The sequence below is a fragment of the Akebia trifoliata genome, chromosome 8 (genome assembly GCF_017979445.1).
Source record: "Akebia trifoliata isolate Shusen 1 chromosome 8, ASM1797944v1, whole genome shotgun sequence".
NCBI lineage: Eukaryota > Viridiplantae > Streptophyta > Magnoliopsida > Ranunculales > Lardizabalaceae > Akebia > Akebia trifoliata.
This window is the reverse complement of record NC_141382.1, coordinates 41,841,490-41,864,585: the sequence shown is the minus strand read 5'-3', so window position 1 is coordinate 41,864,585 and position 23,096 is coordinate 41,841,490. Positions and strand designations below refer to the sequence as shown.

At 34.4% G+C, this 23,096-nt stretch overlaps 2 protein-coding genes across 3 annotated transcripts; both read left to right on the top strand.

Annotated features, from left to right (window-relative positions):
* Positions 1-222: 222 nt before the first annotated feature.
* LOC147396894 (phenylacetaldehyde reductase-like) lies at positions 223-7,186 on the top strand. The gene is made up of 6 exons (XM_086452193.1): positions 223-452; positions 1,839-2,008; positions 4,331-4,522; positions 4,659-4,821; positions 5,471-5,654; positions 6,639-7,186. Exons 1-6 carry the CDS (start codon positions 335-337, stop codon positions 6,778-6,780), a joined length of 969 nt encoding a protein of 322 aa, XP_086308319.1. The 5' UTR covers positions 223-334; the 3' UTR covers positions 6,781-7,186.
* A 6,701-nt stretch (positions 7,187-13,887) lies between these two features.
* Positions 13,888-21,175, top strand: LOC147396893 (phenylacetaldehyde reductase-like). Of its 2 annotated transcripts, none has more exons than XM_086452188.1 (6): positions 13,888-14,158; positions 15,829-15,998; positions 17,792-17,983; positions 18,112-18,274; positions 18,921-19,104; positions 20,763-21,175. In XM_086452188.1, exons 1-6 carry the CDS (start codon positions 14,041-14,043, stop codon positions 20,905-20,907), a joined length of 972 nt encoding a protein of 323 aa, XP_086308314.1. In that variant the 5' UTR covers positions 13,888-14,040; the 3' UTR covers positions 20,908-21,175. The 2 variants fall into 2 exon arrangements, with proteins under 2 accessions (XP_086308314.1, XP_086308315.1); XM_086452189.1 differs by lacking the exon at positions 13,888-14,158 and adding an exon at positions 14,580-14,604.
* The last annotated feature ends 1,921 nt before the right edge of the window (positions 21,176-23,096 follow it).

The following is a 23,096-nucleotide window of genomic DNA, read 5'->3' as shown; positions in this document are numbered from 1 at the left end:
AAACCCATTCATTTTCTGTTCTCTTCTCTCCATTTGTTTCAATCCAATTCATTTTCTGTTCTCTTCTCTCCATTTGTTTCAATCCAACGTTTGCATGCAATCAAATGACGTCAAATCTCACTGTAATTTCTCACCTACTATTATAAACTATAAAGTTTTAATATTTTAGTTTCTCGTGTTGTGCTCGAAGAGGAAAAAGAGTTGACAAAAGATGCTCTTTATTTTAAATAGCATTGTTGGAGATGCTCTTCAGAATATTTAATATATACTTCCACAGTTAGAAATCAAGAATCCAAAGCTTGAAGACCATTCACAGAGAGGTGTGTGAGTGAGAATGAGTGGAGGAGGGAAGGTAGTTTGCGTTACTGGTGCTTCTGGTTACATAGCTTCATGGTTGGTTAAGTTTCTTCTTGAGAGAGGGTACACAGTCAAAGCTTCTGTTCGTGACCCAAGTCCGTATTTCTTCTCATTTTGTTTTGATTCATTATGGGTTCTCAAGTTTCAGTTTTGATTCTGTTCTTAACTTTTATACTTTATAAACTTAGATATAATGATAAATTAATGCAAATTTAGGCCCAATTTTGGAACAAAAGCGTACCCAATTACCCATTTGTCTACACCTTTCTTTTTCTCTTTCTATTTCTACTCTTAGCATTTGTGGGTTCTCAAGTGTTAGTTTTGATTCTGTTCTTGTAGTCTCTATTTTGATTTTTCTTTGATTAATTTAAAGAGTGAACAGGAGGTTTTGATCGCAGGTAGGTCGTATTACCACTAGTCCACTACCACACAGAGACTTTTCTACTTCACTGAGGTGTCACCTTCATTTAGATAAATTGGTGCAAATTTGGACTCAAATCTGGAACAAAGTCATATACCCATTTAAGGATTTTATCTAATAAGCCTAAATTTGATTTAAAGATTGTAACTGGAAGGATCGTTGTAGAAAAACAGTTGCAAGAATCAATTATAACAATCAAAATAGAAATCCATAAATTAAACAGAAGTAAAGAGAGTACAACACAAATTTACGTGATTCAGCGATCTTGCTATGTCAACCTGAAGGTGTCACCCCAAAAACTCACTCTTAAACATATAAAAACAAATAAAACAAAAAAAGATTGCTACATCCACATGTGATGATGGTGATGAGATAATAACAAAATTGAGTAAAACAGTCACCCCAATAAATTCAGGATTGCTCCTTGGTGTACAGTCCCTCTTCTATCAATACAATAACACAAATGGAATACAAGGCAGAGAGATAGCAATTGTAATTACTGGTTATGGAAATGGGTTCTAATATTTCTACTCAATTGATTTTGACTCATCATGGGTTCAAGTGTCGGTTTTGATTCTGTTCTTATACCGTTTTCAAGATTTTACCTCATAAAACTAAATTTGATTTAAAGTTTGTAACAGGAAGGATAGTAATTACTTATTATGGCCGTGATGAATGTTAGTGTAGATACTGATATGCACATTAATGTATCTTCTATGCCATTCCACATCACATACCTAATTCAGTTCTGATTTAGGCTCTGAAGAAAGAGAATACCCAGTTCAGAATTTTGGTTAAGAATCTCAAAATTCCTTCCATCGGCCTCAATGGTTATTAAAGCTATTGAGTGACCCTGAATTTGATGCTATTCTAGACTTTGTTGTCTTTGAATAGTCATCGTTTTTGTAGAATCATTATGAGAATTTCATGTTGGACCTTGTGGAACTTGAAATATTTTGGTATATTTCGTGGAAATATGTTGAAATTTAAAACTATATCTGTACCTCTAGGCTCTAACAAGCTAAGGATGCTAATGAGTTTAATTCATTTGATGTTGTAGATGATCCAAAGAAGACTGAACATTTACGTGCACTTTCTGGAGCCAATGAGAGACTTAAATTGTTTAAAGCAAACTTATTGGAAGAAGGATCCTTTGATTCTATAGTTGATGGATGTGAAGGTGTTTTTCATATAGCGTCTCCATGTTATAATGGAGTCAAAGATCCACAGGTCCACTCTATATTACTCTTGTTGTGATTGTTATAGATTTTTGTTATAAAGTTCATTTAATTTGACTTCTCATCAAGGTTTTGATGCTTCTTTTTTATGTTCGAAGGTCTTTTGTCACTCCATTTTTTCATATTATTGCATTACCATGTAAAGGAAATTATTTGTAGGATTCTTCTTGGTGTCTGTTGTCTCTCTTTTAGGAAATTGTTTTGCAAGGGACAAATGCTTTGTTTCTTGTTTAAGATTTTCTGCACTCCCTACATGTGCAGGTTTAGTGTTTATTGAGCTAAATGCTGAGAATGAGCTAATGGACTGGGCATTGTTTTGGTTCTGAAGGTTATACCATTTGAGGTTTCTTGACATTTCATGGCTTGGTTGGATACCTGTTAACAAGACACTGTTTCTGGCTCCCCTGCTGTTTTGACTGTGTTTGGGGTGATGTAATGCGCCCTTATTCAATTGTGTGCCAAGGGATGTGGTTCCTCTTTAACCTTTCCCCCACCTCACCTCCACACCCAAGGAATTGAATTTGCATGCAATTCAAGTCAATTAAAAGTATCATCCCAAATTGACAGAACCCTCGCACACATCACTCTCAGCCCAAACTTGATCAGGCTTGGTGGTGTTGAGTGTATATTTTCCTCCAGTCTCGAGTGTGTCATATCCCAGTTAAGCCCGGTAACCCTGTTATATTCATAGTTCTTCCACTCTCCAACATATAGGTCTTTTGGAATAGTTGATTGATTAACATGGTATCTGAGCGCTCGTATAGGTCATGGGTTTGAATCTTTCTACCGTTATGGGTGAGGGGGCGTGTTGAGTGTATATTTTCCTCTACGATCAGGTGTGTCATACCCCAGTTAAGTCCCGTGACCCTCTTATATTCATAGTTCTCCCATTCTCCCACAGATCAGTCTTTTGGAGTAGTTGGTTGGTTAACAGGTGGCACCTCCACCGCGGTGCATATCATCTAGCTGCCTAAGCCCTACATTAAGTCTTAAGCGACCTCTCATATAACTCCCCGTCTCTCTTTTGCTCCTATTACTCTATCGCCAAACTGGTGCTATTTTCAACATTGTGATTGACCAAATTGACCTAAATGGATTGCCTTTATATTTTTATCTCATTTTTAATAGGTAAAATAGGATTTTCCATTGCAAACATGTTTGCACGTGTCAGTTTATGTGTGACCCAAATGAACATAATTTGGTAAACACATATTTGTGGCTATTTGCTTGCCACGTTCCGAACGGCTGTTTTTCCAAGTCATACATGCCAAATTTGCGTGAAAATGTTTGCGCACAGGTCCAAAACTTGCTCACAAATTCGTTTCCACACAATCTAAACCGAGCTAGTACTCCAACAATGTAGATTGAAGATGATAATGAATTTCATGTTTTGGCAGTGGAAGACTAGAAGTTGGTGTACTTGGAAAATCTAGTCATTTGTACTCACAAAACAGAATCATGGGAACTTTGCATTACATATGCATGGTTGCTGCATCAAAAGCATTAGGAAAATGGGATACTACATTAGGTGCCTTGTGAATGAGGTCACTAACCCATGCAATGGTAGAAGACTTTCCTGGGGTATCACATGCTTGGTGAATATTTTCTTCTACAGAATATTTCTAGAATATCTTTTAAAAAAAAAAAAAAACCCTTCAATGTTGGGAAAGTTTATGTTAATTTGTTTGCTTTTGTAGTTGAGTTTCCATCTATAAAATAGACATCTATGTATATAGATACCTGATCAATTATAGTTTGTCTCTAATAATGATTGTCTGTTACGTGTAATTTACAAGTCTTAACGATAAGTATCTATCTATCTATCTATATATATATATATATATATATATATATATATATATATAATATATATATATATATATGCTATTTTGTAAAGTTCACAATATTTTCTAGAATAATTTTTCAAAAGTAAAAAACGAAAAAAGAGAAGCTTTTAAACAAAAAAAAAAATTTATGAGATTTTTATTATTTTTGTTGGAATTTTAAAACTGGTTTTCTGGCTTGTCTTGTCCCATTTTGTTTTGCCTTAGCTAGTTGGGGCTTTAAGTGCCTTCTCGCTTGGGTCTGAAGTTAGCACAAAGAAAGCTTCTAGTTGGCCATAATAGTTATCAAAATGAACAATGAGTCCACCTAAATATGAACAAAAGGAAAATGCTAGGTGAATTTCATATTGAGCCCTATGGAAATAGAAATATTTTCAGTAAATTTTGTAGAAAAATGCCGAATTTAATACCATGGCTACATGTGAAGCGTCCTTGACTGTTATAACGAGTCTCCACTTTCCATATTTCAGGCTGAACTTATTGAGCCTGCACTAAAAGGAACTCTTAATGTTCTTGGTTCCTGCGCAAAAATTCCATCTGTTAGAAGAGTGGTTCTAACATCCTCCTTGGCTGCTGTTGTATACAATAGGAAACCTCGAGCTCCAGAAGTAGTAGTTGACGAGACTTGGTTTTCTGATCCAGAGTTTTGTAAGGAATTAAAGGTGTGGTATATTTTCCCATTTTGTTATTACTCTTGGTTTCTTTTTGAAAAATGATGATATGAAGATTATATCCAATATCCATACAAGCCACAACTTTTTTCATAAACTACTGATGATTTCTTTTAGTGTCTATCAGCTTTGGTATGCAATTTCAAAGACCTTGTCTGAACAGGCTGCTTGGAAATTTGCAAAAGAAAATGGGATTGATATGGTTGTAATAAATCCATCGATGGTTATTGGTCCGCTTTTACAACCAACGGTTAATTCAAGTGCAGGGGATATTCTAAACTTAATAAATGGTATGTTTGATTTATTATGGTTAATGTGTATGGATTTTTCCTCTACTTGAATATCTATTTATTTTTCATCTTAATGAGTAAATATGATTCCGCCAAAAAATGTGTATTTCCTAAAAACATGTTCATTAGGCAGGATTATGGATTCTTACTGTTCTTGTGGAGTTGACTCAACTTTTTATGTTACTAAAGTTATGTGAATGTGCTAGCTTGTTGAGTTGGTAAAGTTTGTGAGTGTTGATACCATGACTTGGGTTCAAACCGCACCTTAACCCACTAATTACTAACCATTTTGCTTACTAGAATAAAAGCGTGCACACTTTCGCAATTTGAACCAAAGCGAATGAGTGCATTTTCATTACTTCTGCCACCTCATTACTTACCCAAATTTATCTACCACTATTCTGTTTCCACCATTGCAAGTCAACATTAAACTCCTTTTAACACACTTTTTCTTTCGATTTGATGTTGAGAGTGAGAAGCTGAGATATAAATGGCATGAACCCTTTTATTGAATTCCATTAAATAATGCCCACATCGTGACATTTAGAAGAAGGCTTCATATAATGTTTTGGATAATTTTATTTTTATTTTTGACAAGATTAATGTTCTCAATCATGTAATGTGTCTGAAGTTTTCATTTGATATGTAGGAAATACATTTCCCAATGCAACTTATGGATGGGTTAATGTTAAAGATGTTGCCAATGCACACGTTCTGGCATTTGAGATTCCTTCAGCGAGTGGAAGATATTGTCTAGCTGAGAGAGTTGCTCACTATTCAGAGCTGGTGAAGATTTTACGCAATCTTTATCCTTCTCTTCAGTTTCCTGAAAAGTAAGTTTCTATCATTTGCAAGGAAGTGTGGTGTTATTTTTATTTTAAGTATGCCATAAGAAGAAGGAACTATGCTAAGCTTACACTTGAACTCCGGCTAGAAGAACCTAACATAATTAATTAACTCATATGGGAGAGCCTCTGTGATCTCTGGGCAAAACCACACACCAGAATCCATGGAGTGTCTGTATTGGACACGGGTTTCACCCATTTGGCCATTATCCCGAAGATTTGGAGTCGGCTAAAGAAATCATATTCCTTCATTCCACTCTGTCCAAAGCCAAGTTTTTTGTTATTGAGAGTGTCCACATCTGGTTTCACCTTTTTTTATCTGCGTTCTTCTAAGTCTTCCTCTCTCTTCTTTTGGACCTTCAATTATAATATGTCTTCTTACTGGGGGCCATAATTGGCCTTCATTGAACATGCTCAAAACATCTCAGTCAATTTTCGCTTAGCTTATAGCTTAGTCGACCTAACTGATCAAAAAACAAAAGAAGAAGAAGAAGAAGAACCCATTCAAGATCTGAATGAGAGCTCTATGCTTGGTTCTACTTATCAAATAAATATAGGTGCTTATGCTGGGAATCTCATATCTGAGTGTATATCAACCTTTTCTTTTTTTGTTTTTTTCTGGGTTGTCTATCATAGTGACTTCCAACCAATTGATATGTCCAGAATCCAGAACAGTGCATATGCAAAGGGAACAAACCACTCTCTTTTGTTAAACTTTTCATTTTGGATGGCGCTTTAAAGTGTTCCCATCTTGCCAGGTTTTACATGATCAATGTCATAGTTTACAGATTGGGTACAACCAGACATTAAGATTTTTTAGGAGCCTACAGAACCCACTTTGTAACTCAGATTTATAATAGATTCCATAGTAACCCAAATGACTCTTGATAGTTTGCTTTTATATCAAGTACTTATTTCACTAATGAACATGGAATTAATTCGTAGAAAACGCGTGTTTTTTATTCATGGCAGGTGTATGGATGACAAACCATTTCTTCCAACATATAAGATATCCATTGAGAGAGCAAAAGGCTTGGGCATTGACTTGATTCCCCTGGAGGTGAGCCTCAGAGAAACTATTGAAAGCTCGCAGGAGAAAATTTTAAGTTTCTGAGTCTTCTTAGGTGCAACTTGCAAGTTATTTAAATGACTAACACTTTGTTTGGATTGAGAGAAGTGGAGAGAAGAGAAATCCATTAAGAGAAAAGAAGAGAAGGGAAACTCAATTTCTCTCCACCATGTTTGGAATGTCTTAAAAGAGATTTAGGGGTAGAGTTGGAATTATAAAATATTTTAAAAGGGTTTCTCTCCAAATCTCTCCACTTTTGGAGAGAAAGAAAATGCACCGTATTTGTCTTCTCTTCTCTCCAATTCTCGCAATCCAAATACATCGTAAAGGGTGGGTGCTAGGTACTTGCCGACCTTACTCCTTTCTTTTTTGTAATGTGTCTTATGTTCATCAAAACATCTTGGATGTTGTAAAGTTCCACATTATTTAATCTTTTTGATGGTTTGAGTGATTGTCTTGTGAGAAAACAAAAGCAAAGAAAAAAAAACCAAAAGACGAGAGAACTCAGAAAAATTTTATAATTAGGTAAATTTTGTGAACACTCAAATGGTAGTCAGGATCACTGGAGGGATGTACATTTTGCCTATGAATTCTCTCCCTATCTTTTTTTTCTTTTTTCTGAGAACATTTATGCCTCATTTTTTTTAGTACAACTAAATAACAAAGAAATATATAGCTCACCAAACAAAGATGTTGTCACACCAAAACAGACTTTTAATGCAAAAGGACTAAAAAGAAGGGAGCTGTTGTGATATCAATGTGAAATGTCAACTTTGACATCTTCCTTGAACCCTCATAAATCATAAGGAAAAATTACTTAAAAGTCCTTGGTGGAGAATTTTTTTTTAAATAGTCCCTAACTTTTAGGACTTCTCTTAATAGTCCATTTAGTAAAAAGTTTCTTTCTAATCAATCCCTAAACCTTACTCCTCACATTTCTCACGATTGAAACGTTGAATGTGCCCTAACTGTTCGAACCCACCATTTTCATAAAATAAATTAAGATTTTAGATTTTAGGCATCCAAATCTTGTTTAGGAGACTTCATTCTAACATTAAGTATTTGAGAAGAAAGAAGAAGCCATTATCAAGGGATTTTTCAAACATTTTGAAGACACAAGAAGAAAATTAGGATTTTTTTCAAATATTTTATGTTGTTTTTGGATGAAAATCGATCAAAGATGGTCCTTTTGGTTCAAAATCATTTAGAAAAGTTGTTTTTTCATGTATTTTAGTCAAAAAATCTTGAACAAAATGAAAATATGGGTGGGTTTTACAACGTCGAATTCGACAATTTTAAAAATTGTCGAGGTCAACAATAACAATTGTCGAACTCAACTGTAAAAGTGGTGACCTCAACAATAAATAACAAGCAGTGAGCTCGACAATAAATAAAAAGTGGTGAGCTCAACAATAAATAACAAGCAGTGAGCTCGACAATAAATAAAAAGTGGTGAGCTCAACAATAACGAGGGACCATTAAGAAAAAAAAAAATGTTAAATAGCCTATCAAGCTACCATCTAGAATTCAATGACTATTAAGAAAGAAAACCCTCCGCCAGGATCCTTAAGTAATTTTCCCAAATCATAATCTACCTTCAGAACTCAAAAAGCCTTTTCACTTGTGAGTAAAATCTCAAATCGAAGAGTTTTTTTTTTTCGAGGAGCTGTTGTGATATGGTCCTTTAGTATTTGACAACAAAGAGGTTGGGAGGGGCTAGTCACAGTCTAGTTAGCGTAAACTGACTGGGTATGCCTGCTCAAGGGTGAATTTAGGTGGAGACAAAGGGGGTCGTGGCCCCACAAAAATTTAGGAAAAATTACATATAGAACCCTCGTGGAGGAGTTTTTTTTTTATTATTATTATAAATTAGTCCCTAAGTTTTTAGGGCTTCTCTTAATTGTCCATTTTGTAAAACTTTTATTTCTAATCAGTCCTTGAACCCTTTTTTCACCTCTTTTACGATTGAAATGTCAAAACTACCCTAACCATTCAACCTCACCATTTTCGTCCAAACAAATTGGATTTCTGACATCCTATTCGAGTTTCAGAAACTCTATTCCAATGGAAAGGACTTGAGAAATTTTCAAGCATTTTAAAGATTTAGGCTTTTTCAAATTTTTACTTAGTTTTTTTTATGAAAATAGATCAATGATGGTTCTCTTGGTTTGAAATCATCTACAGAAATTGTTATGTCAAGTTTTTAGTTGATCTTTCCATGTATTTTAGTCAGAAAAACTCGAAAAATAAAATTGGATGAGTTTTACTAGCATTGAACTCACCACTTTTTTATTTTTGGGTTCAACGCTTTTATTATTAAGTTCGACATTTTTTTTAGAAATTGTCAAACTCGACAATAAAGAGTGGTAGGCTTGATAATAAATCAAACCGGTGAACTCGACAATAAATAAAAATTGGTGAGCTTGACAATAAAAAAATGGGGAGCTTGACAATAAATAAAAAGTGATGAGTTCGACAATAAAAAGGTGTGAGCTTGACACCCTATAATTTTTTTTTTTAATCTTAGTTCCATTTTTTTTTTTTTGTTATAAATCATTGAAATAAATAAATAAAATACATCTAAATGTCCACAATTAGAAATATGTAATTTTCATTTGTCATTCATGATAATAAAAAATCGTCAAAAATGATTGGAATTGTTGTCGGAAAACCGAAGTATGTGAAGAAGATGAAAAAGAGGTAGTTTGGGTATTTCAAAAATATTATAGCCTATGATGAGGTAGAGGGACCATTCAAAAATAAAAAGTTTACTGAATGGCCTATCAAACAATTGGCAAAAATTCAGGGACTAATTAGAAAAAAATCCCTCCACCAGATCTTTTAAGTAATTTTCCCAAATTTTTATAAAATAATATATGAATTGTGTTGGAGTAACATCGTGGAAGAAGTGGATGTGTGTCAGAACCATAAATGCTTCTCATCGAGATATTTATGGGGATGTGTAGTTGAGTATCTTGAGAAGTACAGATCTACGATTCTAGCACATGTCTCATCGGGAGAGTCAATTGAATATGCCATGTGAGGAGTCATTTAATCATTACTCATAAAGTTGTGATGAATGCACATGATTTTTGGTAGGTAGTTGGTAAGTGGCATTCATCATCATTCTTATTCATAATGTAATACAACTTGCAGCCCTTCTACACATGCAAGTTTTTCATTGTTGGCCAACTCCTTGACAAATAGGCAAAATCTTAGGTACATGAAATTGCGATTTTCTTGATTTTTGATTAAAATGATCTTGATTATATTAAATTTAAATGTTACAATGGCAGGTATTTATGGGCTTATGACTAGTCAAACCACTTCTATTCCACCTTCTCCCTTTATAACAGTAAAAATGTGTAAACAGAGGTTATTTTTAATTAAAGATATTAAGAGGAGATTAAAGTCTAGCCTTACTAACTTAGTAAGATTCCACTTCTTACCAAGGGTCGTTGAGCTCACCTTGTTGCATCTATAACCTTGATTTAATGTCATAAGGATGTACAGGACAAAATTCTACGGACTAAAGAAACCAACCAAAAAATCATTATTTTTTATCTTTAAAGTTTAATTTTAAATTTGGGAATTCAGTATGCGTCTATTTTCAAAATCTTGGATCAAGTCAAAATAATAATTATTATTATTTTGAATTTGAGATTTTCCATGAAATCCAAAAGGCTGGGATGTTGGATTGCCAATTTGGTAATTCATTTAACCTCAATGATCTTTTGTAAGATTTGAAATCTTACTTAATAAGGAAAGTGTTTCTCATAAGATTACATAGTGAAAATGTTATTTTTGTAATTTTGAAAACTAACTGATCATAATATTGTGTGATTGCAATTCGGTTGATTTTTTATTTTACCAAATCCTTCACATTTTGATCAATATTAGATATACCTATGTGTTTTCAAAGTGATGACTGCCCTCCTTGACCTATGTTCCCTCGCATTTTCTCAATTTGTTTTAAAAAATATATTCTTCTCCCATCTTTGCTTACTCGCACGAGGGGGCAACTGCTCCCCTCAAATTTTCTTAACTTTTTTAAGAGATACCTTTTAACATTTGTATAAATTGTAGAAATATCACCAGTGTTTTCAAACTGACGACTGCCCTCCTTTTCCTTGACCTAGGTTCCCTAATATTTTCTCAATTTTTTTTAATATATACCTCCTCATTTTGAAAAATATTAGAAATACCCCATTGTTTTCAAATTGATGATATGCCTCCCTTGACATAGGTTTCGTCCGAAGGACTGTCGTTAACCTATTCAATCTCATTTTCAATCCATCATATTCTATATCTTTAAGGAAATCCTCCCCCCCCCCCCCCCCCCCCTCAAAATAAATAAATAAATAAATAAATAATAATAATAATAAAAAATAAAAAAAGTAAATAAAATAAAATCTTATGATTGAAGATGAATTTATCCTAGAAATCCACCATCTTCAATTTTTTAATCTCTAAGGTAAATCATTTTTAACTTGTTCAGCATCGACATTGATAACTTTTAATCGTTGATCTCTATGGGTGTAAAAGGTGATCTTGACCAACAATTGAAAGTCGAGCGAGCAGGTATTAAGAAAGAAAAAAATTTACGAACCGGACAATCAAATTATCATCGGAAAAATTGGGTGACATTTAAAAGAAGAAGAAAAAAAAACATCTCACGGTTCATTAAGTAATTATCTCTTTTCTTTTTTGTTTCACTTTCTTTGTGATAGAGATGAAGGTCGAAGGGTCTTTTCATCAATTATGAAAATAGAAGAGGTGTATCTTCAAATATGCACAAAGATTTAGGGGTATGTTAAAATTACCGTCCATCCTAACTTCTAAGTTTGGTAATTGAGTGTTTCGCATGGGATGGCGTCTGATCCATCCTAACTTCTAATTGTTTCGCATGCAATGACGTCTGATCCGTCCTAACTTCTGGGTGTTTCGCATGCAATGATGTCTAATATGACAATAATGAGTGTTGATTTTGTAAATCAGTCTCTTTATCCTAGAAATCCACCATCTTCAATTTTTTTAATCTCTAAGGTAAATCATTTTTAACTTTTTCAACATCGATATTGATAACTTTTAATCGTTGATCTCTATGGGTGTAAAAGGTTAATCTTGACCGACAATTGAAAGTCAAGCGAGTTGACATTAAGAAAGAAAATGTTTACAAACCGGAAATTCAAATTATCATCAGAAAAATTAGGTGACATTTAGAAAAAGAAAAAAAAAAATGTCTCAGAATTCATTAAGTAATTTTCTCTTTTCTTTTTTGTTTCACTTTCTTTGTGATAGAGATGAAGGTTGAAGGGTCTTTTCATCAATTATGAAAATAGAAGAGGTGTATCTCCAAATATGCACCAAGATTCAGGGGTATGTTAAAATTACTATCCGTCCTAACTTCTGAGTTTGGTAATTGACTGTTTTGCATGCGATGGCGTCTGATCCATCCTAACTTCTAATTGTTTCGCATGCAATAACGCCTGATCCATCCTAACTTCTGAGTGTTTCGCATGCAATGACGTCTGATCTGACAATAATGAGTGTTGATTTTGTAATTTAGTCTCTTTATCCTAGAAATCCACCATCTTCAATTTTTTTAATCTCTAAGGTAAATCATTTTTAACCTATTCAACGTCGATATTGATAATTTTTAATCGTTGATCTCTCTATGGGTGTAAAAGGTTGATCTTGATCGACAATTGAAAGTCAAGCGAGCGAACATTAAGAAAGAAAAAATTTACGAACCGGAAAATCAAAATATCATCAGAAAAATTAGGTGACATTTAGAAAATGAAAAAAAAAAAAAAAATGTCTCAGAGTTCATTAAGTAATTTTCTCTTTTCTTTTTTGTTTCACTTTCTTTGTGATAGAGATGAAGGTTGAAGGGTCTTTTCATCAATTATGAAAATAGAAGAGGTGTATCTCCAAATATGCACCAAGATTCACGGGTATGTTAAAATTACTATCCGTCCTAACTTCTGAGTTTGGTAATTGAGTGTTTCGCATGGGATGGCGTCTGATCCATCCTAACTTCTAATTGTTTCGCATGCAATGACGTCTGATCCGTCCTAACTTCTGGGTGTTTCGCATGCAATGACGTCTAATCTGACAATAATGAGTGTTGATTTTGTAAATCAGTCTCTTTATCCTAGAAATCCACCATCTTCAATTTTTTAATCTCTAAGGTAAATCATTTTTAACTTGTTCAGCATCGATATTGATAACTTTTAATCGTTGATCTCTATGGGTGTAAAAGGTGATCTTGACCAACAATTGAAAGTCGAGCGAGCGGGCATTAAGAAAGAAAAAATTTACGAACCGGACAATCAAATTATCATCGGAAAAATTCGGTGACATTTAAAAGAAGAAGAAAAAAAACATCTCAGGGTTCATTAAGTAATTTTCTCTTTTCTTTTTTGTTTCACTTTCTTTGTGATAGAGACGAAGGTCGAAGGGTCTTTTCATCAATTATGAAAATAGAAGAGGTGTATCTCCAAATATGCACCAAGATTCAAGGGTATGTTAAAATTACCGTCCGTCCTAACTTCTAAGTTTGGTAATTGAGTGTTTTGTATGCGATGGCGTCTGATCCATCCTAACTTCTAATTGTTTCGCATGCAATGACGTCTGATCCATCCTAACTTTCTGAGTGTTTCGCATGCAATGACGTCTGATCTGACAATAATGAGTGTTGATTTTGTAATTTAGTCTCTTTATCCTAGAAATCCACCATCTTCAATTTTTTTAATCTCTAAGGTAAATCATTTTTAACCTATTCAACGTCGATATTGATAATTTTTAATCGTTGATCTCTCTATGGGTGTAAAAGGTTGATCTTGATCGACAATTGAAAGTCAAGTGAGCGGACATTAAGAAAGAAAAAATTTACGAACCGGAAAATCAAAATATCATCAGAAAAATTAGGTGACATTTAGAAAATGAAAAAAAAAAAAAAAATGTCTCAGAGTTCATTAAGTAATTTTCTCTTTTCTTTTTTGTTTCACTTTCTTTTTGATAGAGATGAAGGTTGAAGAGTCTTTTCATCAATTATAAATATAGAAGAGGTGTATCTCCAAATATGCACTAAGATTCAGCGGTATGTTAAAATTACCGTCCTAACTTCTAACTTTGGGAATTGAGTGTTTCGCACGCAATACGTCTGATCCGTCTTAAGTATTAATTTAGGAGTGTTTCACATGCAATGACGTCCGATCTGAAAATAATGAGTGCTGATTTTTGTAATTCAGTCTCTTTATATAAACTTCCTCCGTTAGAGAGAGAGGTGTGTGAGTGAGAATGAGTGGAGGAGGGAAGGTAGTTTGCGTTACTGGTGCTTCTGGTTACATAGCTTCATGGTTGGTCAAGTTTCTTCTTGAGAGAGGGTACACAGTCAAAGCTTCTGTTCGTGACCCAAGTCTGTATTTCTCCTCATTTTATTTTAGTTCATTTTGGGTTCTTAAGTTTCTGTTTTGATTCTATTCTCATTTCAGTGTTTCTTCTTCTCATTTTGATTTCAACTCATTGTATTTGTGATTTCTCAAAAGTCTCTGTTAGGAATTTAGGTAGTGTGCCTGTTAAATGCAGCGGAAAGTCCAAACACTAGATGCGTCCACACTAATAAAGCAGTCACGATTATTCATAGGGATAAATAGATAATGAGTTGCAGTCTTATAATCAAATGGGAACTCAATCTCAGTAGGACTCTAAATCCTAGAGGAGTCCTAGTGTACGTGAATATGAGATTGGCCACATGGACGCCCAATAACCAACAGTCTCAGTTTTGATTCTGTTCTTATAACCTCTAATTGGATTTTTCCATTTTTTTTATCTGGTTAGTTTAAACTGTGAAGATGATCCCAGGTATGTGGTATTACCACTCACAGACTTTACTAATTCACTGATGTGCACCTTCATTTTTGTAAGTTGGTGCAAATTTGGACTCAAATCTGGAACAAAGTCAAATACCCATTTAAGGATTTTACCTAAATTTGATCTAAAGTTTGTAACCAGAAGGATTGTTGTAGAAATCCACAAATTAAGCAGAAGTGCGACACAATTTTACATAATCCTGCTAGTTTGCTATGTCCACAAAGGTTCACCCCCAAAAAACCTGCATTCACTCTTAAACATATATATATATATATATATATATATATATATATATATATATATAAATCAAGATTGCCAAATCAACATGCGATGATGATGAAATAATAACAAAACTGAGTAAAAAAGCCACCCCAAAAAATTCAGGATTTTTCCTTGGTGTACAGCCTTATATCATACAATACCACCAATAGAATAGAAGGCACAGACATAGCAATTGTGATTACTGGTTATGGCAATGGGTCCTAATATTTTTACCTCTTTCTTCTACTCAATTGATTTTGACTCATCGTGGGTTCAAGTGACGGTTTTGATTCTGTTCTTATACCCTTTTCAAGATTTTACCTCAAAAAACTAAATTTGATTTAAAGTTTGCGATAGGAAGGATGGTAATTATTTATGAGTTGTGATGAATGCACGCGGTCTTGGTTCGCAGTTGAGTACGCAGCTGACGTGGCAAGGACACAGAACCACAGATCGTTTTCATTGGGATACCCAGGAAAAATATGTGCGGTTTTGTGCCCTTGACATGTCAGCTGCGTACCCAACCACGTGCATTCATCATTATTCATTACTTATTATGGCCGTGGTGAATGTTAGTGTAGATACTGATATACACATTACTGTATCTTCTATGACATTCCACATCACATGCCTAATTCAGTTTTGATTTAGGCGCTGAAGAAAGAGAATACCCAGTTCATAATTTTGGTTAAGAATCTCAAAATTCCTTCCATCAGCCTCAGTGGTTATTAAAGCTATTGAGTGACCTGGAATTTTATGCTATTCTGGACTTTGATGTCTTTGAATAGTCGTCGTTTTTCTAGAATCATTGTGAGAATTTCGTGTTGGACCTAGTGGAACTGGAGATATTTTGGTATATTTCGTGGAAATAAGTAGACATTTAATACTATGTGTGTACCTCTAGGCTCGAGCCAACTAAGGATGCTAATGATTTTAGTTCATTTGGTGTTGTAGATGATCCAAAGAAGACCGAACATTTACGTGCACTTTCTGGAGCCAATGAGAGACTTAAATTGTTTAAAGCTAACTTACTGGAAGAAGGATCCTTTGATTCTGTAGTTGATGGGTGTGAAGGTGTTTTTCATACAGCGTCTCCATGTTTTTTTGAAGCCAAAGATCCACAGGTCCACTCTATATTACTTTTGTTGCGGTGGTTATATATTTTGTTATAAAGCTCATTTACTGTGACTTCTCATCAAGATTTTGATGCTTCTTTTTTATGTTTGAAGGTCTTTTGTCAATCCATTTTTTCATATTATCGCGTTGCCATGTAAAGGAAATTATTTGTAGGATTTTTCTTGGTGTCTGTTGTCTTTCTTTTATGAATGTTTTGCAAGGACAAATGCTTTGTTTCTTGTTTAAGATTTTCTGCACTCTCCTACATGTGTAGGTTTAGTGTTTATTGAGCTAAATGCTGAGAACGAGTTCATGTACTGGGCATTGTTTTGGTTCTGAAGGTTATAGCATTTGAGGTTTCTTGACATTTCATGGCTTGGTTAGATACCTGTTAACAAGACATTGTTTCTGGCTCCCCTCAGGTGTGTCATACCCCAGTTAAGTCCCGTGACCCTCTTATATTCGTAGTTCTCCCACTCTCCAACAGATTAGTCTTTTGAAGTAGTTGGTTGGTTAACAGGTGGCACCTCCACCGCGGTGCATGACATCATAACTAGCTACCTAAACCTTCCATTAAGTCTTAAGCAACCTCTCATAGACAGCCCCCCCTCCCCTGTCTCTCTTTTGCTTCTATTACTCTTATCGCCAAACCAGTGCTATTTTCAACATTGTGATCGACCAAATTGACCTAAATGGATTGCCTTTATATTTTTATCTCGTTTTTAATGGGTAAAATAGGATTTTCCATTGCAAACATGGTTGCACTTGTCAGTTTATGTGCGACCCAAATGCAACATAATTCAGTGCACACATATTTGTGGCTATTTTCTTGCCACATTCTGAACAGCTGTATTTCCAAGTCGTACATGCCAAATTTGAGTGAAAATGTTTGCACGCAAGTCCAAAACTTGCTCACAAATTCATTTCCGCACAATCCAAACGAGCCAGTACTCAAACAATGTAGATTGAAGATGATAATGAATTTCATGTTTTGGCAGTGGTAGACTAGAAATGGTGTACTTGGCAAATCTAGTCATTTGCACTCACAAAACAGAATCATGGGAACTTTGCATTTCATATGCATGGTTGCTGCATCAAAAACATTAGAAAATGGGATACTACATTAGGTGCCTTGTGAATGAGGTCACTAACCCATGCAAAGGTAGAAGACTTTCCCGGGGTATCACATGCTTGGTGAATATTTTCTTCCGCAGAATATTTCTAGAATATCTTTAAAAAAAACCCCTTCAATGTTGGGAAGTACATGTCAATTTGTTTGCTTTTGTAGTTGAGTTTCCATCTATAAAATAGACATCTACGTATATAGATACCTGATCAATCATAGTTTGTCTCTAATAATGAAACTCTGTTATGTGTAAAAGATAAGTATATATATATAAATTCTATTTTGTAAAGTTCACAATATTTTCTAGAATAATTTTTTCAAAAGAAAAAAGAAAAGCTTTTAGACAAATAATAATAATAATGAGATTTTTATTATTTTTGTTGGAATTTAAAAACGGGCTTTCTGGCTTGTCTTGTCCCATTTTGTTTTGCCTTAGCTAGTTGGGGCTTTAAGTGCCTTCTCTTGAGCTTCTAGTTGGCCATAATAGTTATCAAAATGAACAACAAGTCCACCTAAATATGAACCAAAAGAAAATGTTAGTTGAATTTCATATCGAGCCTTATGGAAATAGAAATATTTTCAGTAAATTTTGTAGAAGAATGCTGAATTTAATACCATGGCTACATGTGAAGCATCCTTGACTGTTATAACGAGTCTCAACTTTCCATATTTCAGGCTGAACTTATTGACCCTGCACTAAAAGGAACTCTTAATGTTCTTGGTTCCTGCGCAAAAATTCCATCTGTTAGAAGAGTGGTTCTAACATCCTCCTTGGTTGCGGTTACATGCAATGGGAAACCTCAAGCTCCAGAAGTAGTAGTTGATGAGACTTGGTTTTCTGATCTGGAGTTCTGTAAGGAATTAAAGGTGTGGTATATTTGCCCATTTTGTTAGTACTTTTGGTCTCTTTTTGAAAATGAAGATTATATCCAATATCCATACAAAACCACAGCTTTTTTCGTAAAAGACTGATGATTTCTTTTAATGCCCATCAGTTTTGGTATGCAATTTCGAAGACCTTGTCTGAACAGGCTGCTTTGAAATTTGCAAAAGAGAATGGGATTGATATGGTTGTAATAAATCCATCGATGGTTATTGGTCCGCTTTTACAACCAATGGTTAATTTAAGTGCAGGGGAAATTCTAAACTTAATAAATGGTATGTTTTTTTATGGTTAATGTGTATGGATTTTCCCTCTACTTGAATATCAATTTATTTTTCATCTTAATAAGTAAATATGATTCTGCCAAAAAATCTGTATTTCCTAAAATATGTTCATGAGGCAGGAATATGGATTCTTCTGTTCTTGTGGAGTTGACTCTACTTTTTACGTTACTGAAGTTATGTGAAGGTGCTAGCTTGTTGAGTTGGTAAGGTTTGTGAGTGTTAATACCACGACTTGGGTTCAAACTGCACCTTAACCCACTGATTACTAACCATTTTGCTTTCTAAAATAAAAGCATGCATGCTTTCGCAATTTGAACCAAAGAGAATGAGTGCATTTTCATTACTTCTGCCACCTCACTACTTACCCAGATTTATCTACCACTATTTTGTTACCATCATTGCATGTTAACATTAAACTCCTTTTAACACATTTTTTCTTTCGATTTGATGTTGAGAGTGAGAAGCTGAGATATAAATGACATGAACCCTTCTATGGAATTCCATTAAATTAATGCCTACATCATAACATTTAGAAGAATGCCTCATACAATGTTTTGGATCATTTTATTTTGATTTTTTTGACAAGATTAGTGTTCTCAATCGTGTAATGCGTTTGAAGTTTTCATTTGATGTATAGGAAATACATTTTCCAATGAAACTTGGGGATGGGTTAATGTTAAAGATGTTGCCAATGCACACATTCTGGCATTTGAGATTCCTTCAGCAAGCGGAAGATATTTTCTAGCTGAGAGAGTTGTTCACTTTTCAGGGCTAGTGAAGATTTTACGCAACCTTTATCCTTCTCTTCAATTTCCTGAAAAGTAAGTTTCTATCATTTGCAAGGAAGTGTATTGTTATTTTTATTTTAAGTATGCCATAAGAAGAAGGAACTATGCTGACTTTACACTTGAACTCCAGCTAGAAGAACCTAACACACTTAATTAACCCCTCTCATATGGGAGGGCCTCTATGATCTCTGGGCAAAATCAATCTTGAAAATGTAGAGTAAATTTTAAGTAATAGTTTGTAATAGTGGGATAAAAATAAAAAAATTCGCACCAGAATCTGTGGAGTGTCTGTATTGGACACGGGTTTCACCCATTTAGCCATTATCCCGAAGATTTGGAGTCAACTAAAGAAATCAAATTCCTTCATTCCACTCTGTCAAAAGCCAAGTCTTATGTTATTGTGAGTGTCCATATCTGTTTTCACTATTTCTATCCATGTTCTTTTGGGTCTTCCTCTCGCTTCTTTGTTACCTTCAACTAAAATATGTCTTCTTACTAGGGTTGTAAATTGGCCTTCGTTGAACATGATTAAAACATCTCAGTCGATTTTCTCTTAGTTTATCGTCTAGTGGACCTAATTGATCAACAAAAAAGAAAAGAAAAAGAGAACTCATTCAAAGTAGGCTGAACTAAATTTCTAGTTCTAATGAGAGCTCTGTGTTTGGTTCCACTTATCAAATAAATATGGATGTTTATATTGGGAATCTCACTGAATGTATATCAAGCTATTTTTGTCCATCAAAGTGACTTCCAAGTTCCAACCAATTGCGATATGCAAAATGTTAGAACTCAATTCGCGTGACCCACTGACCTCATGGTTAGTAAATTTACTTGCACAAGAATTCTATATATTAAAGATGTCAATATTAAGGTTGACTCCAATATCATTAGAATTAGAAATATACTCTTTTAAGTTTAGTAGGAAACCTTAATGGATAGGAATCTTACTAAGAGAAGAACTCTAGGTCATCTGCCTCCATCTATATAAGAGGATAGGCACCCCATAATGGAATAATGGTGAGAAACGCACAAAGTTCATACATAGGGTCGGTCCTGAATATAGTGGTCTCCATTAATCACTATAACCCTACCGATCCAATTAGAGAGGAGAGAGAAGGCAAGTCTAGAAGTTAAGGATTTTGCATTGGGGTTTACACACTTCGATTCATCAACACGTAGATTGCAAAAGGCGCACCTCCAACACAAATCTTGGATCAACGATTTTGAGTTATGACATAAGGTAAATACCTTAACTTTGATTCTTAACAACATGAATAGGTTCTTGAGATATATGTATGATTCTTGATCCATTGGGAATTATAGAATAATAGTTATATTAAAGATTTTGTATGATTGAAAATCTAACACAAAATCCAGAGCAGTGCATATGCAAAGAAGACAACCCATGCTCTTTTGCTAAACTTTTCATATTAGATGGTACATTAAAGTGTCCCCTCATGCCAGGTTTTACATGATCAACACCATAGCTTACAGATTAGGTACAACCAGACATTAACATTTTCTAGGATCCTAAAGAACCCATTTTGTAACTTAAGATATTTATAGTAGATTCCATGCTAACCCAAATGACTCTTGATTGTTTGCTTTTATATTAAGTACTTAATTCACTAATGAACACAAAATTTGTTCTTAGAAAATGCATGAAACGCGTGTTTTTTTATTCATGGCAGGTGTGCAGATGACAAGCCCTTTCTTCCAACATATAAGATATCCATTGAGAAAACAAAAGGCTTGGGCATTGACTTGATTCCTTTGGAGGTGAGCCTTAGAGAAACTATCGAAAGCTTGAAGGAGAAATCTTTTATCAGTTTCTGAGTCTTCTTAAGTGCAAGTTATCTGAATAAATAAAGGGTGGGCACTAAGTACTTGCCGATCTTGCTTCTTTGGTGTTTGTTTGTTCCATGTCGTTCTGGGCTGTCATGTGGGTTGGTCTTCTCGAACTCCCTTCTTCTTGGTAATATATCTTAGGAATATGCTGGCGTGACATTAAAATTGACATTGTTTCACACATTGCTGATGTGGATGTATGTACGGAACCATAGACGCCTTTCATTGAGATACGAATGAAAAGCATCGTTTCACACATTTCATAATATATCTTAGGAATATTCTGGCGTGACATAAAATTGACATCATTTCACACATTGCTGATGTGGATGTGTGTACGGAATCATAGACGCCTTTCATTGAGATATGAATGAAAAGCATCTTTAGTTATGTGTTCCCCTCCACGTCAGCAATATGTGAAATGATGCTAATTTTAATGTTACTCTAGACAATTCTATATCTTATATTCATCAAAACTTCTTGGATGTTCTCAACTTCCGCATTATTTAAGAGGCTGCTACTGGCACCCCAATTTCTTAAATTATTTCTCACAATCTAATGAAAGATTAAAACACACCATTCAAACCTTACAAAAGTTTGGTTCAAGTTATTTATAACACATTCAAACAACTTCAGCAGTTGTTTACAATTAAGATTGGGATCATATAAAATCCTAAATCTAACAAATAAAAGAGAGATTCTATTGGGACCCCATCTATTTTTTTTCTCAACCATTAGCTTATTTTTTCTAATTGGGGTGTTATAAGTAAAAGTTGGGGTGCCAGTAGCAGCTCTCTTATTTAATCTCTTTGAGCATGAGTGATTGCCTTGCAAGAAAAGAGAAGGAAAATAAGAATAAATGAACTCGGATAATTTTCTATAGTTATGTACATTTTGTGAACACTCAAATGGCAGCCATGATTATTGGAGTGATATGCCTCCCTTGACTTTAATTTTGTCAAAGGGACTATTTTTAACCTATTCGTTCTCATCTTCAATCCATCATATTTTGTCTTTGAGAAAACCCTTTGATTTTTCTATCAAAAAATCCATCGTTCTATTTTCCCCAAAATCCTATATTGTTGTTGAGATTTGAAAGTTGAGCTAGTGGGCGTTAAGAAAGGAAAAAGTTTACAAACCTGACAATCAAATTAGTGTAATGAATTTCTTACGTCCTCCCTTTCAGATACGCCCCTTGACATGGCACGTGTTAGAACCATATATCTTTTTCCTTAGAAAACACAACTATGCATATTTATGGGGATGTGCATTTGTGTATCCAAGGAAAAGATTTGTGATTCTAGCCCATGCCATGTCAAGGGGGCTGTCAGAAAATCGCGACTCATCAAATTGTCATCAGAAAAATTAGGTGATATTTAGAAGGGGAAAAAAACGGTCTCAGGGGTCATTAAGTAATTTTCTCTTTTCTTCTTTGCTTCACTTTCTTTTATGATAGAGATGAAGGTCGAAGGGTCTTTCCATCAATTATGAAAATAGAAGGGGTGTATCTACAATATACACCAAGATTTAGGGGTATGTTAAAATTATGAGTCGTGCTAGAGTAACATTGACATGTACATCGATTATGACATTCTTATGGGGTGGTGCACACATAATCATAGATGCTTTTCACTTGTATTTTGATTAAAAGCATCTATGGTTATGTGTGCACCACTACATCACAATGTACAACTGATGTACATTTTAATGTTTACTTCAGCATTATCTTAAAATTACCGTCCTAACTTTTAAGTTTGGTAATTGAGTTGTTTGCATGCTCTCCCTATAATTTCCCTCATCTTGGCTTTTACAATAAAATTATAAGGGTTGGGATCCATCACCTCTTAAGAATGATTCATGAAAAAAAAAAAAAAACACATGATCCTATCTCTTTAAACACAAAATCCAATGGGTATCTTGAATGTATGAGATTTAAACCTGAATGGTCTTAAAATAGGTTCGTTGTATAGGGTCAATTTGCCCTTGAACCTTAAAAATGGATATCTCGGATGTATGAGATTTGAACCCATGAATTTTTATAAGATTGCATGTCGACGATGATTAAGGAAGTGACTCACAAGTGGGTTGTTTATGAGAGGTTCTAACAAACCTAAAATAGATCAGGATTGATGGCATTGCACGGCCTTTGTCGGTGAGGAATAATTGGGGTGACCCAC